Here is a 19854-nt window from a genome sequence, read left to right as displayed (position 1 = left end):
GCATTTAAGACTTATATCAATGGGAACAACTAGATTTTTCTTAATATTAATACACTGGAAGTGATACTTTTAACACTTGGAACAAGCTTTTGTAAAAAGACAAGAGAAACTTCTGAAATTTAGTATTTAAAATAGGTATGTGATTGAGAACAACATATTATATTTATAAGCGTTAAATGTATTTTGGAATTGTGCTAAATGCTATGAGAATAAATTCATTATGAAGGAATTAAATGTATTAGCCTTAGTCCATAATTTCATATTTATTTCACTTTTCCAATAAAAATGCTTCCACCAAATGTTACTGTTATGTGTTATTTTTAAGGATACAATTTAGCAACTATACAAAGAAATGGACTGACATAGTTGACACTATATTGAGAATTCTAAAGATTTAAAAAAAATATGATTAAGTCATTGATTTGTGAATCCGAAACCATATATGACCACAGGATGACTTCATGTATCATTATTATTTTTTTTTTTTATATTTGATGGGAGGAATGAATACTAAAAAATGACTAGTGTTTATAATTAAGACTGAGCCATAAAGTTAACAAATTAATTAGATTTCATTTATAAATGATCAACTAGATACTGATAGTTCACTTAAAGCTCGTTACTATTCTGTCAATTCCACGTCTCAAAATGGTTAGAGATGTGCTGGCCACATTTCTTAAATCTGAGGAATATTTAGTTGCAATATTTGAAAATAACAGAAATCTGGAATAAAAACAAGTGAAACATATCATCCATCTTCTGTGAAATATACCATCTGCTTTTTTAACAATTAACAAGAATTCAAATGTAACTTTACCAGATGTTCTTTAAATTCTATATGGGGAACATATTTTTATATGTCCTAAAAGCAATTATTTTCTGAAAGCTTTACAAATATATTGCACAGTCAATCACAAAAACAATTGCCATTGGGACTTAATCTCTTCTTATACTGGCATGGCATCCATCCATCCATATAAGAGATCATTCAGCTACCATGCAACTAAAAAAAAAAATTATTTCAACAAAAAAGTGTTTTAAAGCATAAAAAAATATGTTACATAAAGACAATAAAACTTAAATTTATAATTTCACTTTTAATGTTACACAAAATTTAAATCCTTAATAACAGCACAATCAAGATTAAATATCCTGTTACATTAAAAACTTCATTAATATCTAATTCATCAATCATCTGTATATTTTGTATGTAATCAGCCTTTATGAAACCAGTCATACAAGAAGAAATTCCCAATAAGTTACCGAAAAATAGAAATCTGGTTTCCATATAAAAAGCAGGAAATTATGCTTAATTCTTTTCAGTCATTTCCTAAATTATATTTGAATATTCCAGAACAAGTTAAAATAGGTTCCCGGATAAAAGACCACTGGACAAATCCCATTGTGATACTTGCCCGTGCAACAAATACCTATGTGGATAGCAGCCAGTGACACACTTATGAATATAATTTACTTAAATAATTATTAAATACAGCAATATTATATATCCATAACACTTAAATGTTAAAATACAGTAAAAGCTGGACTATCAACTAACTGGAAAATTTTTAATTTCAGAAAATTTAAGTGACATATAAAGCAGGGACAGGCCTCCAGAAATCCTGCTAACTTCTAAATTGTGAACAGATTTACATTTACACACCTTTCTTATATTCCCTCTTCCCCACTGTTATATCCATCATACTGTTCTAAGAATTCCTCCAGAGAATAGGCCTCACCCAAGGCTAACAGTAACTATAATAGTCCTTATTGTTGGCTCTGATTCTGATTCTTCTCACCTATTGTGGGAAGTTACACAGTTCAGTTCCCATTAGAAGTCCTTTGTTACTACTAGAGGGGAACATAGATTTCTTGTGGTGAGCAAAAAGGACCATGGTCACTCCATAGAGTGGAATTTGGAAGTGCACTTGAACACAGGTGTTCTATCAGAAATTGTTTTCACTTGTTTTACTAACAGATTTTTCATTAAATTGGTCCTCAAGTTGAATAGGCTATAGGTAACAATTTCTAAACATCTTTTAGTGTGACAGGAAATTAATATTGTATGTATTTTGATTAATTATCCATCTACTGACTGAAAATCTGCCAGAACTTGACTGCAAAAATGGAAGATTCTTCAACATATAAAAAACAAAATAATAAAGTTTTGAAAAAGGTGAAAACAAGCAAAATTTAATGAAAGACTTTAGCATCGGATTAATTATAATTTATGACATTAAACTGGGAAAAAATAAATGAACAATGGGGATACAAAGTGCAAAATTATCATACAAAATTTAAGTTTTTGATATGCTATATCCTTAACTTGAATCATGATATTAAATAAAAATTGGCCACTTTCTTTAAGCTCCCACTGGAATGAATGGTGCAAATTTGGCAACATCTCCTTTAATTTTCATGATGACATTTAATAAGAAGATATTTTAATTTCATATGCCAAAAGCATAGCAAATACATACAAATTTATGTGTGAAGTTTTTTTTAAACGTTACATAATTTAATTGTAGGCTTTTGATTAGAAGCTGATAACAAATAAGAAGACAGTTTTTATAGTATTAGACCTGAAATTTCTTTCTCCATTAACAGGACTTTTTGCCAATTGCATTTTATATATTATTATCTGGAAATTTTATTTATCAAGAATTTGCATATCCCAAGCATTTCATAGTCCATCTCTTACTGTGTAATATATACGAGAGTCAAAATATGTATTATTATAGTAGTAAATGTGCTAATGAAATAGCAATAAAATCATAAACTTAATTACTGCAGTTAAACCGATTTTTACCATTTCATTGAAATTTTATTATCATTTTCACATATTCCTTTAGTTAAAATAGATTTTTTTTTTTTTTTTTTTTGTTCCTTAGTTAGGGATAGATAAAAGAGAAATCTTAAAAATTGCATCCCTGACGCTTACTGAATATACAAATTTTTAGTAAATGTGCAAATAAAATAGCAATAAAATCATACAAACTTAATTACTGCAGTTAAACCAAATTTTACCATTTCACTGAAATTTAATTATTTACACAAAATATTTTAGTTAGGGATAGATTTTTTTTGTTGCCTACATAAAAGAGAAAGCTTAAAAATTACATCCCTGATGCTTATTGAATATACAAATTTTATTTCATTTATGTACTGAATTTTTTGATATTTCAATCTTCACTTAAGTTACATACTCAGATTTATTTTGAAAAAATAATTTTACATTTTATTCAAGTTGGCTCAATCTCGAAGGAAATAATTCTTAATATTTCTTCTTTATTACCTATTGCTATTCAAGAAGCGTTTTTTTGCGATTCTTATTTTAAAGTTATTTGGGAAAATGCTTTCAGTTTACTTACACAGAGCATATTTCTTCATACCCTATGTATACATGAACTGATTTATTAGCTTAAAAACTGATCCAATATACATTCTTCCACTTATGGAATTTTTCAAAATAAGATGAAGACTGACTCCAAGACATTGAGGATTTTGATTAAAAAAATAACTTTTTCTATAGCTTCCAGAGAGAAAAACCTCCAATCAGCAAAATATGCACTGATCTGTTAAAAAAAATTCTATGTTCGAACTCTGCAAAAGTTAATGTTTAATTGATTAACAGAACAGGGCATTGTAACGGCTTAAGCTATTGTATCGACCACCACAACATTCTGAGAAAAAGAATGGCGGCTTTGAAAGTTCCCATGGACAGAGCATTTCTTAACAAATTCTCAGAAAGTGACCAATAACCACAAAACAAACTCAAGTTTTTGTTCCTCTTATAGTTGTCCGAAGGGAGACATTGTTCTGTTCCCTTTCATCAGTTTATAGGTGCGTTGTCTCAGACCACATGGTTTGAGTCCCCAGGCTGTCTTTATTATATCCGGTTTTTAATCAAGGTTCTCTTGCCAGTCAAGAGGCACTTTTAAAATTACGAACAAATGAGGATCCTCAATATTTTTTCAACATGCCCAGGACAACTGGAACAAAATCACGGAATACAGTTTTAGAGAAGGAGTGAGAGTGAGTTACAGTAAGTGAAGAGAGAAACCTTATCTTGGTTTTTCCAGCTTGGCCATGCGCAAATTTTATTTCGCTCTGCGTAGAGTGACATTAGTATCTCTGCCAAGAGTTTACAGTGAGGTAGCCGGGCTCGTGTTACCTTACCAGACAGCATCCAATTCAGTCCAGGAACCACTGACTTAATGGCGATTAATTCTAAACAGCCTCATCTTGAATTATTTTGAAACAAGAGCTTTTATCTAGAATCAGTGCTAAATGGAAACTTTATTCACAATGTCTGGTTGTTATAGTTCTCCCCCCCCTCACCCTACAGTGAGTTTATTTATTTTTGCATATAGCCTAGAAAGAACCCCAATAAATTTATTTACACTACCTGTTGCCTTCTGAATTCGTCACAGCATGGAGGACTTCATAAAGACTGGCTCATATTTACATACACAGTATGAGCAAAGCTATAAAAGCAGTGTGAAACTAGCCTCTTTGCCAGCATTCAAACCTTTGTTAAGTGATAAAAGTTTAGAGCTGTTTTATTCACTTAGCCACAGGTGAAACTGATAGGTTCAACTACCCTCAGGATGTTTGTGACAGCAGTCGTATGCTTTTTTTTTTAAATCAATTAACTGAATATTAAGAAGTTTTTATTGTGAAAATAGTACTTATTACAAACTAAGAGTCATCCTTTTTGAAAGTCGAATTCCTTGAACTAAAATTTTTGGTAAGCTGGCCCTTTCTCGAATTGCTTTACAACTGTTTTCTTACCTTCCTTTCTTGCTAAGTCAAAATCAGACAATATCCTTTTGCATTAGAGGTCATATAATGTCCTTTGTGAAATTTTGAATTACGAAATAGTTTATCTTGTGATCTTTTAAGAGAAGCTGCATGCCTTCTTGTGGCAAATTCAAAAATGTATTAAAAGGTAGTTTTATAAATACAATCTACATTTCCTCCATTTGGAACACCATGAAAATTAACTATTTTAAATCTGCATTTTTATCCTAAGCTCTAAAACATTAATGCCCTAATTGCCAAATTTTTTATCTTGATGATAATCCCCAACTCTATGCAAATACGAATACCTTATTGTATTTTATTAAAATTAAAACATTTAAAAGTTGTGTTTTAGCTTCACACTGCTGGCAGTTGCTGTTTAACTCTACAGATAGCTACTGATAAACATATATTCGATTACCTGCTGGGTTTTAATGGTTCATTTAAAACAGAAAATTTGAAACTAGTATATGCACTTCTGATATATAGCTATAAATAATAGATTTGATTAACAACTTGTCTTAATTTAAAAATGTCAATGAAATAACATCTGCTAATGAGTAAAGAAAGTATATCTGACAAGTGAAAAATTAAGACTACTCAGTCAGTTTAGAACCACCGTTGACTCTCCCAATATTAGTAATAATAAAAATTAAATTGAGATATTACGAATTTTCTCAGGGGGATTATTGAATACATTTTCTTCTTTGAAAAATAAAAATAGAATTATATTAAAAGAAATGAATTTACTCATTAACATATTTAAAATGGAATTAAAAGCGAAGTGCAATCAACAAACCAAGTAATTATTGTCCTGACCAGAAATTAGTTGACTTTTATAATTAATAGATGCGAAAGAGTTTCGTCTTTTTCTCCAGTAAAAATCAAGATTTAAAAAGCTGTTTAGTAAAATTATTCAAATTGCTCATAAAAAAACAGAAACTGGTCATTCTATCAAACTTGAAATGTAATCTTCAAATCGGAATATATAATTCTTATAAGAGCAAGTTTTATTTTCTTACCTGAAAAAATTGCTTTATGACACTTCTGCCTTTGATTATTTAAAAACAATGCAAACTTTGTAAAAACAAGTGTACAAAAACATATTCTCATAAGACAAAAATGAAAATTTAACATTAAGAATGTATGAAAAAGAAATTTTACATGTACATTAAATATATTTATGTAAATAAAATTTAAAAAGTAAATTCTTCTAGCTATTGCCTATGAGCTAAAGTGATACTTTGGTTCCTTTGCTAAGTAGCATAAACACAAAGTAAAGATTCAATTCTAATTCAAAAAGTAAAAACATAAAATATATGAAATAATAGTTAAGAAAATTAGAAAGCTTAACTTGATTTAAACTTAAAAGTTAATATGTAGAATAAAGCTATCTCAAAACACATTAGAAAAAATACTACCCCCCCCCCAAAAAAAAAAAAAAAAACTACAGCTAAGCAGCATCGCCTTGCATTTTCCCATTTACCGCTGCTTAGTAGTAGTTTTTCTTTTTCAACATTTTTTGTAGTATTTTTTCTAATATGTTTTGAGATAGCTTAAACTTTATTCTACATACATATAAACTTTTAACTTTGAATCAAGTTAAGCTTTCACCATTTTCTAATTTTCTTAATTAGTATTTCATATATTTGAGTTTTTACTTTTTGAATTACAATTGGATCTTTACTTTGTGTTTATACTACTTTGCAAAGGAACCGAAGTATCACTTTAGATCATAGGCAATAGCTAGAAGAATTTACTTTTGTCGCATAGGCAATAACCACAGTGGGTTTATTTTTGGTGCTTTTATCCTCCTGTCACTGTTAAAAGGTTATAGTACTAGAAAAGCATAAAAACAGTATTTTAACACATAACACATTGTGAAAATCTAACTTAAGCATTAACTATAAAGAATACTTAAATTTTTTTTTTTCAAATCCATTGAGACAATATAAAAATACACAGGTTTCCATGCCACCCAAGAGGTACTGTGCAAGCTCGTTACCATGCTGGTTCCCCTAAACTAATATTTTTACATAGTTGCTCTTTTGGTAACGTCAATTCTGAACATTCAAAGAAAATTATATCAGTTAGTTGAAAGAAAAATGATAATTTAAGGCCTATATAAAAACAATGTTACAAGGCTTTAAACAGCCAATTTTGAAGCTAAGTACCATCAAGTGTTACTAAAAATAAGACAAGACCAATTTAATACGGGAAATACATTTCGGAATTAAATTTTACAAACACTCAATTCAATGTTTAAAGCATGGAAAAAGAAAATTCATACTAAATGCAGTCTTTGAATTTACAAGTTACGACAGTAAAATATATAAAAAAGCTTAGGGCACAGGAAACACAAGATAAAATACTACCTACGTGAGTTTAATCAGAAAACAAAAATTAAATAATATTTAAAACAAATGAATTATATATTTAACATCTATATTTTCACAATCTCTCCACCTAATTGTGTAAAAATAAACTTCCTAAATTCATATGAATTGAAAGCCTGTTTAACATCTAAATTTCTGCTAATCCGATAGGCATAATAACAAATGAATACTCCACAACTCATGCCATCATTCTGAATAGTGTGATTGGAAAACAAACAATACCAATTATCACATATATCTAAAACATTATTAAGGATACTTTGCCACAAATGAATTAATGAATACACAGAATTTTGAACGGCATTAAAACCAAGTGGATCATAAAACTGAAACTTTCTATCTTTAATCTTTGCAACAAGTAAAACACAATGATTATTATTGATAAGAGATGGAATAAAAAAGAAATCAACAGATGCAAAATCAGGGTTGATCTTTACAATATGGTAACTGGTAGTTTGGCGACATTTTGGAGGCGATAAAGGTTACTACCTGGGACTTTGGTAATAATGTGAGCAGTACTCATTTCCGATTACGCATTATTTTGTGTGAGGGAAATGAGAGATCATGGGATATGTCATGTGATATTAATGGACGAATTACGGTTCTTTAATCGGAAAAGGGGGGAAATCGAGAAAAAATCTGGAAATGTTGTATTTGGCTTTATTCTGTGTTGTGTGAAACAGTGTTCGTGAATTTTTGGATCCCATGGCCGTAACTAAAGTGAATTCGAAATGGGTATTTATGTATGTATTAATTTAATGTATGTGCTCATTTATATTTTAAGTAGTGTTTTTGAATTTAATTATATTTTAATTAAATGATAGTTATTTTGTGAATTTTATGTTTGTAGGAATTTGGTATACGTTTTAGTTGAAGTAAACGTGCATGGAAATAATTTAAATATTTGATACTAAGTATTTGTAATGCTTGCGGTATGAATTCGTTGGTGACGTGTATAATGTAATAGATGATTTAGAGGTAAAAGTTTTTGGATATTTTATTTATTTTATATGTGGAAATGTTCATATTTGGAAAGGGTAAATTTTTTTTCGCGATCAGGTAATTTCATATATGTTCTTTTTACCGGGTTTAAAGATTGAGAAAATTGTCATGTATTTTCGTGAAATTTTTCTAATTTATGAGAAAAAAAGCAGTGTACATGGATATAGTGAAGAGTGTGAGCAATGCCATTTTTGTGCAATTCTGGGATGTTTTTTTAAGTAAAAATAAGTCGGCGTGTACATGGTTTATGTGTATGAGTTATTTTGAAAAATGCGTAAGGAGTATGGTATTGTGCACTTTTTCCCAATTTTGCAGTGAATATTTGTCATGAGTAAGCAGTTTTGTTAGGTAAAATTTCTAGCATAAGTGTAATTCGGCTAGTAGATTGTTGGAAGAAGTGTTCAGTAGATAAAAAGAAAAGAAACATGTCTTTACTTCGTGAAGACAAAATGGCGGCGGGAAAAAAAAATAGAGGGTTGCTGTAGGAGAGTTGGTATCCTTAATTGTGGTATCCTGTGATGATTTATGATCATTCACATTAATATTATTTGATAACCCTAACAAACCTTCCTTGACATTTTTTTTTTATTATAAGTATCGGGATAATCTAGAATTTTACGTTTTATACCTTTCACAGATGTTGTACGAAACAGAGTTTGACGTGATAATTTTAAATTTGGAGCAACCTGAGTAAATGGCATTTTATCAGAAAAATCTTTCAAATGGTTTGATTTTATTGCACCTTTACAATTAGAAACTATATCTTTTAATTTCTTTGTTATACTAGGTATTAATATCTTTTGGATTGTCGGATGTGGCAACATAACTAATAATTCAGACATTAAAGTCTTACAAGTGTTAATTTTAGGTTCAGTGACACACAACAGTATCTGAAATAGCATTAGATTTTTTAATCAATTCTAGAGGGGAGGAGTTTTCTGCTTTAAGGATATCTGTTGCAATTACAGAAGGACTTGGTTGCCTGCATGTAATTGAGTGTATTTTATGTACGTGTTTACATAGTGTGCTGAAGTCTGGACAATTACAATTATATAAATGATGACACAGATTTAGACAGGAGAGGTTAATACACTTTGAATAACGATGATCTGTTTCTGAACATACTTCATGCAACCGCTTAACTGTATATTGAATATTTTTATGTGTCTGTGATTTTATAGACCACAAACAAGGACGTGTTTCTGTTACATCACTATCAGGTATTTTCATTCCAGATTCATGTCATTTATTATAAGTTGGCTGGTAGATGCTCTCTTTACAGTTAATTTCAACTTTATACTTATAAGCCATGTAAATATCTTCTTCAATTTTTAAAAGCACATTAATTAAATTATCGAGGCATCTGTTAAATTTGCGTTTTAAGTACATAGTTTTCAATTTATTGTGAAATGACTCGCAATACATGTTAGTATCTGTGAATGCATGAGGGAAGTTTCTGTATGCCATTGACCACAGACTTGCTCGGCAATAATAATACTCCTCAAAATAATTTACAAATGATGGTACAACAGCTCGAAACTTTTGAAGAAAATTATCCATCATAGAAATAAATAAAGAATTAGTTTCTTCAAGCAATATAACTAAATTAAAATAAATTTCATCCCTAAGTTTTTGACTTGAAACCATTCGAAATAAACTACGTTGCCATGCACGATGTACATGCCATTTACGTAGTATATGTTTAATACCTGGACCAAACGGTTTTTCAAATGCAGGATGTGTAGTTTTATCATCATCTGTCATTAAACAATTAATATTAAGCTCAGGTATTACACATTTGATACTAAGAAATAAATTGTACATCGTATCCTGATCCAACTGATTTGAAATAAAATGTGCTACGGGGTAACCACTACCAAATTCATCTGGGACAATTAAATTTAGCAAATAAAAATCATACTGATTTGTTTTGTGAGTAGAATCTATACATAAAATCCTGCTACAACCTTTAATCATCATTTCTTTTTGCTCCTTTGTCTGCAATCCTAGTGCAAAAGACAGTGTGTCAAGGCCTTTCGTACCATACAATGTTGGTTTTCCTTGAGGTTTGTAAATAAGAATAGGGTCATACGATTCCTGCCTAAGTTTCTCAACTATGGCAGCAACAGAAAGTGAATCATCACTAAGAGAAGAAATCATTACATGCTTTACATAGTAATTTATAGTCCTACATATTACAAAATTATCTTTAATACTTAAGCTCTCTCTATTATCACGTGATCCACTTCCATCTCAGATAAATTCTTGAATTTGATCGATGGAAACACCTAACTGAGCATAAGTTTTGATTTGATCACGACAATTCTGACTAAGCTGTTGAAATTTGGTATTTTCAAACGACAGCTCATGATTGTGACCTGAATAAAAAATAGCCGTCGCAAGATCTTGTTCCTCAGAAACTAAAATTCTGGATGGACATCTGAAGCCTAATGGTAAAGAACCTTTAAGATTTTTTCTACTTGAAATTGGCACTGGTTTTTTTTGTGTTACAGTGAAGTGACAACAATAATAATGGTATGCTTTATTAACTTTATGTTTACTCCCAGAACACTTCTTAAAAGAACTGAATGTTTCCTTAGAATGACATTCTAACCACAGCTGAAACTCCACCATTGATGAAAATGTAAGCTCCTTCACATCCATCTCAGAATTGTGAAATTCAGCCAAATGTTTATTATGATCACTAATAAACTGGAAGGATGCCTTGCAGTCAGGAAAAACACACGGTTTACGAATATTTAAATTATTTTTAGAACAGCAAAACTTCTTATGATGAAAAAGGTTACTGCGGGTTTTACAGTCTATTTCACAGTTGTCACAAATATATGATTTTGAATCAATTTCAGAAGACACAGATTTACACCTTTTTTTATGATTAAAAAATGACTGTCTTGAAGCACGTGACGGCTTAATCCTAGTATCCGGTGCATACGGGATTTGGCTACTTTATGACGAGCAGTAAAAACGAAACATATACGATGAGTAGTAAACGGGTCGTTCAAAGAATGTATATAGTTATACATAGTTACATAGTATGTACTATGTAGTGATAGTGTATAATATATACATAGACGTTCTTTGGGTCATTTTTGGTGTTGGCGATAATTTTCAAAATCGCGCCAAGGCTGCACCGTATACTAGGATTTTACCCATATGACTTCATGCATACCTCGCACGTTCTTGGATATTTATTTTCTATTTCATCATTCTTTATGGTAGTACCTAAATTATCCTTATTTAAAATTTTACAGTTACGTTTGTGTCTTGATAAAGTTTCTTTACAAGAGAAATCTTTCTCACAACATGGACAAATTATAGTCTTTATATTTGGGTTAACAGAGGTAATAACTTTGCAGTTTTCTTCAACATACCCATTTTCAGATTTCTGTACATTACTTTTACCCTGATTAGAATCATTTGCACCCCCAAACTTAATGTTAGAACATTCTGAATAATTTTTAAGAATAGAAAACTTGTTAAAATGAAAATATGGATGGTAAGAATTAAAATTTGCACAAGAACCAACAACTGATGGGCAAGTATTGGAATTGGTGACAAGCTGAGTAGATGAAATAGAGCCTCAAAAGCCAGTAGGCTGAGAAGTGACTAACGACATAAAAGAAAATTTAGATACAGATATAGTAGCCTTCTGCAAATCTGAATCAGAGCAAACAAATGAACTCTTAAAAACTGGAAAATTTGACATGGAAGTACAAGAATTGAAACTGATACCAAGATGAGATGATGATGAATTGGAATTCGAAGAGCCTGCAGGTTGAGAATTAAGACACTGAATTTCCAGGAAGTTCAGAAATAGCTGCAGTATCAGGATGTTGAGATCCAGTAGAATTTAAAACACCTGATGTAGTGTGGACAGTACATTCGAGAGCTGGAAAATCCAATACATCCAAAACACTGGAACTGCTATCCAAAATCATACTAGAAAATCCATGTTTTAAAACATCTGAGTAAAGTGGCTTAGGAGGTGGATCCAAAAATTTACACTAGTGCCAAGTGAATATTCAAGAAGTGGAAAATCTGATAAACTCGGAATACTGGGATTAGTATTCAAAACAGAGCTAGTAAAACAATCATGCTTTAAAACATCTGAATAAAGCGGTTTAGAAGAAGAAACATGGCACAAAAAGTCTCTAGAATTACAAACCCGAACACTGGAAACTAAAGAACGTTTCACAACATCTGAAAAGAGTGGTTTGGAAACAGAAGCACCAAGATTACTACCCAAATGAGTACTCAGAACAGAAGGAATACTGGTTAATGCTGGGAAACTGCTAAGGGATGTAGAACAAAATGGTGCACTTACCTCTGCAACGGTCAAACTTATCCTGATATCTTTTACAAAAATTTTCCCCAGCTGCTGATTACCTCTCCGATTTAGGTGTAAACCGTCTCTGGATAAACAAGTACTCCAAGAATAGTCAAAAGAGCTACAAAAGAAAAACCCATCTTTACCTTCGTATGTTGCGAGAAATCTTGAATTTATGTTTAGTATCTTCCTATGATGATACGTGTTACAATCTCGATATAAATCCGGGCATCGTGGGAGAACATCTGAAAACAGAATGACCTTCGGGTTTAATCGTTCAATTCCCTTATATAGACAACCAAATTTACGATGAATTTCATCTAAATCGTCATTTGAATTATTGGTACCAACGTGGACAAAAACTAAATGAAAATGGTTGTTCATAAAAGCAATCTCACGTGTCAACCCTTCAATCCTAGCTCCTGGAAAGCAAAGAAAATCAACTTCGTAATCAGGTAAATTCGCAGACAAATATTCTTGTAAATTCTTAATCTTAATCATAGACTCCCCGATTATGAGTATTTTCATCTTTTTGGATTGCTTAGACAAACACATAACTAAAATAAGATAATTAAAACACAAAATATCAGCGCTAATACTACGTACCTTGCTTCCCCCACAGCAGCACGTGCAAGCAAAATGGCGAAAACGTGTATTGCTTACTTCGAAAAATTACATTTGGCTTCATTTTTCAATTTTGGCGCAAATTACGGTAACCTCTTAGTGTTGCCATCGGTCACGTGAGACCCGCTAACTTCCGTAAACTCTCAGCGTTTGTCGTCGCATATATCTGCAAACCTCCCCTGAACTTGACACCCCCCTTTTTTCGCCGCCGTTAGTGCGGACCTCACTCTCTTTCATCCGCCACCCACACTCCTTTCACCCTTCTCTTTCTCCCCCCCCTCCCGATTTTTATCAGAAGTCGAGTAAAATGATGTTTCTACATCTTGACACTCGAGAATAAAATACGATCTGTGAGTTACATCAAAATTTTCTGTTCCTGCAATTTCGAAGAAGCCTATGAAATTTGTTCAGAGTTTCTGTCGTTAGGCTGAAAGTCTTAAATTTTGTAGTATAATTAAACTGTACTTTGTTTATGCTAGTAGCGAATTGGAAGTTTATAAAATTTATGATAGAGATGTATTCATTTTTGGCAAAACTGTAGATTTATATGAAATATAGAGCCGTAAAATAAATTTTGAAAGATGGATGATGATCCAATGGAAGGCACATCTGAACTTTTCGCTTCTGTTTTGAGTGATGTTACTCCTGAGGAATGGGAAAACTATAAACAAATGAATAAGGTTTGTAAGAAAAATGATGTAGGCATAGTTGCTTTATTGCATTTTTAACATCAGATTTGATTATTTTTTAAATTTCTTTCAGTATGGAAATTATATAGTTGATTCTGCGAGCGATGATGACAGTTGCATGTCTGATAGATCTGTTTCACCATGTAGAGAGGAAATGATAGCCGTGAGTTTACTTTAAATTATTTATATTTGATGTGTGTTGGATAATTATTGAACAACATGAAATGATGATGTTTTTAATTGCAGTAAATCTTGGTAAGAACTGGAGCTTAAAAAATTTCAACATTTCCAGTCTGTTTGGTTGATCTTTGGATTATGGTAACTTGGCGATTTTTTGGCGAAAATTTGGCGACCAACTCTGCTACAGCAACGCTCTATTTTTTTTTTTTTTCCACCGCTATTTTGTTTTCACGAAGTAAAGACATGTTTCTTTTCTTTTTATTTACTCAACACTTTTTCCAACAATCTGCTAGCCGAATTACACTTATGCTAGAAATTTTATCTAACAAAACTGCTTAATCATGACAAATATTTACTGCAAAATTGGGAAAAAGTGCACAATAGCAAACTCCTTGCGCGTTTTTCAGAATAACACATACACATAAACCATGTACACATCGACTTATTTTTACTTAAAAAAAGATCCCAGAATTGCACGAAAATGGCATTGCGCACACTCTTCACTATATCCATGTACACTGCTTTTTTCTCATAAATTAGAAAAATTTCACGAAAATGCATGACAATTTTCTGAATCCTTAAACCCAGTAAAAAGAACATATATGAAATTACCTGATCGCGAGAAAGTATATACCCTTTCCAAATATGAACATTTCCACGTATAAAATAAATAAAATATCCAAAAACTTTTACCTCTAAATTATCTATTATATTATCAACGTCAGCAACGAATTCATACCGCAAACATTACAAATACTTACTGTCAAATATTTAAATTATTTCCTTGCACGTTTACTTCAACTTAAACGTATACCAAATTCCTACGAACATAAAATTCACAAAATAACCATCATTTAATTAAAATATAATTAAAGTCAAAAACACTACTTAAAATTTAAATAAGCACATACATTAAATTAATAAAAATTAGCATACAATCCTAATTACTTTAAACTAAATCATTGCTAATAGCAATTTTCCAATAATACCAAATTACTTTACTTCCACCTTACATTTAGAACAATGCATAAAAATAATATCCTCAAATAATTAAAAATACTAACTTACCTAATCTTCTTGAGAATCTTGCTTACATGGTGGATTCACTTTTATTATTGATTCAATAAAATTATTGAATGATTTTTTCTGCGAATTTTTCCGCCACACTTCCTCCGCTAAATAAAAAGCGAAATTCTCTTTATCACAATTCTTCGGAATGGCGCGTTTTATAGCACTCAACGTACCCTCTGTTGTATTGGTATGTGCACCTGTTTCCGGATCTTTAAAATAATATTAGACAGCGCCATACAATCCGAAAATTATTCAACACTACTTCACACAACACACAATGAAGCTTAATACAAAATAATATACTGCCACAGATATTTTTCCAAATTCCCCCCCCCCCCCCCCTTTTTCCGATTAAAGAACTGTAATTCGTCCATTAATATCACATGACATATCTCATGATCTCTCATTTCCCTCACACAAAATAATGCGTAATCAAAACTGAGTACTGCTCACATTATTACCAAAGTCCTAGGTAGTAACCTTTATCGCCTCCAAAATGTCGCTAAACTACCAGTTACCATATTCCAAAGATCAGCCGTCTGTTTTGTCGCTTCTTATTAGTATAAACCTACATTAACATAGAAAATGTTTCTTTTCATTTGATAAGGTTGAATGGAAAAGATTTAGCCTCTTCTTAATTATAGAATTATCCTAATATATATACGCATATGCATTTTTTGGTAAAAGTATAGTTTAAGGTACCCCCTGGCAATTTTTGGCGGTACATGGATACCGATTTTGTGCAATTCTTTGACTCGTTATTTTGGCTCGCGAAGCGGCTGTTTTTGCGCCAAAAATGGCTGCTACACAAAGCCAAAATAATAAGACGAACAATTGCACAAACTCGGTATCCATGTACACATCGACTTATTTTCACTTAAAAAAAATCCCCGAATTGCACAAAAATGGCATTGCGCACTCCTTTGACTTTATCCATGTACACGTTGACCTATTTTCACTTAAAAAAAAAAAAAAAAAACCAGAATGGCACAAACTTGCATTGCGCGCTCCCTTTACTTTGCCCATGTACACATCGATATATTTTCACTTAAAAAGTCAAAGGAGCACCAAATTCTACAATACAGGCAAACAAAAAATACATAATCTCAATAAAATACATTTTGAACCAAACAATAAAGTAACACAAAAAAGGAAAAACATGCTATACATTTAAGCACTACCAAAAGCAAATATTCATTTACCATGATTTTCGAGTTCACTTGGTACACCCAGAGCCACGTAAAAATCAAAATATCAATCATATTCAAATGACTTTTTTTCAAACCAGGAACTCTTTCTGATCGAACACTTCACATAGTGACCATCTGAACCTTTCTTCCTACAAACCCATTCAAATCCATCTAAACGGTTTTTACGTTTGACTAGACGCATATCCTTCCTCATACAGGACACTTGTAATGGCTACAAAGTAAACCTTCATTTACACACTAGTCAATTAAAGCTCTTTTCTCCTTTCTAAATCGTACAGAAACTTCAAATTAATCTTACTACATTCGGCCATTCTACCTTTCAATGAATCAAACCAACACACACCACAAAAATGCTTACAAAACATCCCATGATTCAAAATTTCCCAGAATCCTGCACCCAATTACGTCACAATAGGGTTTCCATAACATTCAACTACTCAGGCTACCATGAATAAAACAACAACTTAGCCATAATACAAGGGATACCTTAAAGTCTACTCTACCCCATTTTTTAAATTCATACAGGTGTGATTATGTAATTTAAACAGGTGTGCTTATGTACTTTTTCTGATTTATATAATTATTTGAATAGGTTTCTTATGATTTGCATATTTATTCAAACATGCAATCAACATTATATGGCAATATTCATAGTTTAATGGACAAATCAAGTACATTTTATGGCTTGATGGATAAATCAAGTACATTTAAGTGCAGAATTGCCTACTTATTTGTTTGGCGCTTTTTATAAGAGTAAAAAGAATTGGATTTTTGTCAATTTTCTTTGACTTTTTAAGTGAAAATAGGTCGATGTGTACATGGAAAAAGGGAGTGCACAAAACCATTTTTGTGCAATTCTGGGATTTTTTTTAAGTGAAAATAGGTCGATGTGTACATGGATACTGAGTATGTGTAATTCTTAAAAACGTGCCAAGCAGTGGGCATTTCTGCACTTTCTCCCATTTTATTTATTTATTTTTCTTTCTGACAAAACTTTTCAAAATGTGACTAAAAAAATTTTTAAAAGACTTTCAGTCACTTAGTTTTTCTGTAATGTTTGATTTAAAAGCTCGAATTGTGTTGCAGATTGTTACTGTTAATTTGTGAGTCTACAGTTTTTGGATGCAGTAGCAGGCTTTGTAAGACCACTGAATGCTGGTAAATGTTTTGGGGCTCATCTTCCAGTAAGTGAATAGGTTGGCTGCTTTGCATGATTTTTCATATATGTAATGGGAATGATTTTATCTTACAAATCTCTCCTGAAAGGATTTCTGCCTTCTTTTGCGTATTTTGTTTTAATAAGCAATCTAAGTATAATCTTTTAAATGTCAAATGTATTTTCTTTTGCTTATATCAGTTAAGATAAAGCATAAATATCTTTTCTAAAACATTATAAATGACTGGCCTTGACCTTTATTATGCTGTTGAGGTTATTAAATACTTAATTTCCTGTGTTGTGTCTCTCTATCAGAAAGAAGCCTCTTGATTTTCAGCATCTCTGCTTACTTTATAAATACTCATTGTTGCAACTTCTAACTCCTACTTGTTTGTGCTTTACAAATGTAATAAATAAGATTTGCAGTTTTCTATTCTTTAAAATATTTTGGTACAACTCTAATATACGCCCTAATTTCACCAAATGTGGCAATATGTGTTCTGCGCTGGTTTTTGGCGCGATTGCGTCTTTTATGGCAACCCTGTTGACGTTGAAAATTCTTTCTCTGGAGCTCGTTGGTCGCCTGTGTGTCTGAGAAGATGGGAGGGAAAGATAAAATGGTACAGTCAAAAGTCGTTAATCCGGACTCGTCGGGACTTCGGCGATTCCGGATTATCGATTTTTCCGGATTATAGATCATCAATTTAAATCTCGTAAGATGGCATGCAGAAATTCTAAAATTAAAAATATGAAACCATAATTTATGAAATAAAGAACAGTTATGATCTAAAGGGTATCAAAATTTACAAAAAAAAAAAAAAAAAAAAAAAGCTTAATATTTATTTGTTTACTTTATTAAACATTTCTTTCAATGTATGTTGTTTAAGTTGCTTCGTTTTATGTGATAATACTTTCTCTTTAATTCTATAAACAGACATAATTTCTTGTTCAATTACAAAGTTCCGCTATTCAAGTCCCGTTAATTGCTGTGCCGAGAATACCGACTAACTTGTCAATCGAAATTTTTTCGTTTTCACTAACCTCTCTGTCACATTCTTCATGTCTTTATGCATTTTTTGCAGCAGTTCCACTTTTTGTTTGTTGGACATAGAAACATACTTTCGTTTTGTAGATCCTTTGGAAGTTCCAGCATCAGAAATTCTATTTGACATAATCGAAAGTTCAAGTTTACTTTTATAAAATTGGTCTTAGAGTCTGCAAAAAATAATAAGCGGGATCCAATTCGAAGATTAAGGAACAACGCAATCATGAACATTAACTGAAATAGATAATTTTAGCTTAGACCGTCCGTTATACATTAAACGCGCAGGCGAAAACGTATTCTGCACTTGCGCACACGCATATGCGCAGTAGTCAAGGTCTTACGCGCATGCGTAAAATGCCTGTGCGCATGTGCCAACGCGGCGCATGTGCAGAAAGTTTTTAGCTTTGAGGTCCGGATTATAGATCATTCCGGATTATGGGTGTCCGAATTAACGACTTTTGACTGTAGTTGTTGGATTGAAGTTAGGCGAAAGGAAATATGATTGTAGCTATCCTGTTGAGGGGTAGTGGGTATTTGGAAGTGTGGAAAGAGGGTCTGGGAGATTATCTTTAATGGCAGTACATGATAGATGTAGAGATTTGTGATTTTATTTATTTGTGAACCATAGTATAAATTTTCTGGATAGTGTGTCTGGCTGTCATGTAAATACGATAGTGATTACATGGCGGCATGTTAAAGGCTGTATGAAATTTATATTTCTGCTATTCGAAAACGCATTAATTCATGGTAAGTGCATTTTATTTGATCCTTGTTCTTATTTTGTAGAATGTTATGTTCATTGGTTCTTTAGTATGAATTTCTGTCGTTATTGTTGTTTTTTTAAATTGTTTGAAATTTATTTTAGTTTATTTTGTTGTTTAGTGTCTAGACTGTACAATTCGTAGATGTTTTTTAAAGTTGAAACAGAATGCTGTGTACATGGTATTATTTGAAATTTATTGTTGTTATGTTATTTTATTAAAGTGAGGAGTGCGTAGATCGTAGATTCCTTCCTTGCCTAAATTGTGCAATTCGTAGAATTTTTTTAAAGTTTAAACAGGATGCTGTGTACATGGTATTCTTTGAAATTTATTGTTGTTATGTTAATTTATTAAAGCGAGGTGTGCGTAGTTTGTAGATTCGTTCGTTGCCTACATTGTGCAATTCGTAGATGTTTTTTTAAGTTAAAACATGTCGCTGTGTACATGGATTCTTGTCAAATATTTTTGGTTAGAAACTTTATGTTTTTGCTATCTAAATTTTTTGTTTTTGTTTCGGATTTTTAGCTAAATTGTGTGTTCAAAACGTAGTTTTTGCATGTGCGAAAAC

At 31.6% G+C, this 19854-nt stretch overlaps 1 protein-coding gene across 2 annotated transcripts in view; it reads left to right on the top strand.

The window, feature by feature from the left end:
• The first annotated feature begins 13460 nt into the window (after positions 1 to 13460).
• LOC118202464 (general transcription factor 3C polypeptide 3) overlaps positions 13461 to 19854 on the top strand; it is a 104641-nt gene continuing 98247 nt past the window's right edge. Inside the window, exons 1-2 of one of the 2 annotated variants that reach the window (XR_004760398.2) lie at positions 13461 to 13853; positions 13936 to 14025. Coding sequence is in view for 1 of the 2 variants with exons in the window: in XM_035374645.2 (XP_035230536.1) it covers positions 13755 to 13853; positions 13936 to 14025 (189 nt within the window). In the remaining variant the exon portion in view is untranslated. The remainder of the gene's footprint in view (positions 13854 to 13935; positions 14026 to 19854) is intronic. The other variant, XM_035374645.2, reaches the window with a different exon arrangement.

The sequence above is a fragment of the Stegodyphus dumicola genome, chromosome 6, assembly GCF_044657685.1.
Source record: "Stegodyphus dumicola isolate Sdum_Otavi_A_Nest chromosome 6, ASM4465768v1".
Lineage (NCBI taxonomy): Eukaryota > Metazoa > Arthropoda > Arachnida > Araneae > Eresidae > Stegodyphus > Stegodyphus dumicola.
The sequence above is the reverse complement of the archived record's forward strand: the minus strand, read 5'-3'. Positions and strand labels throughout refer to the sequence as shown.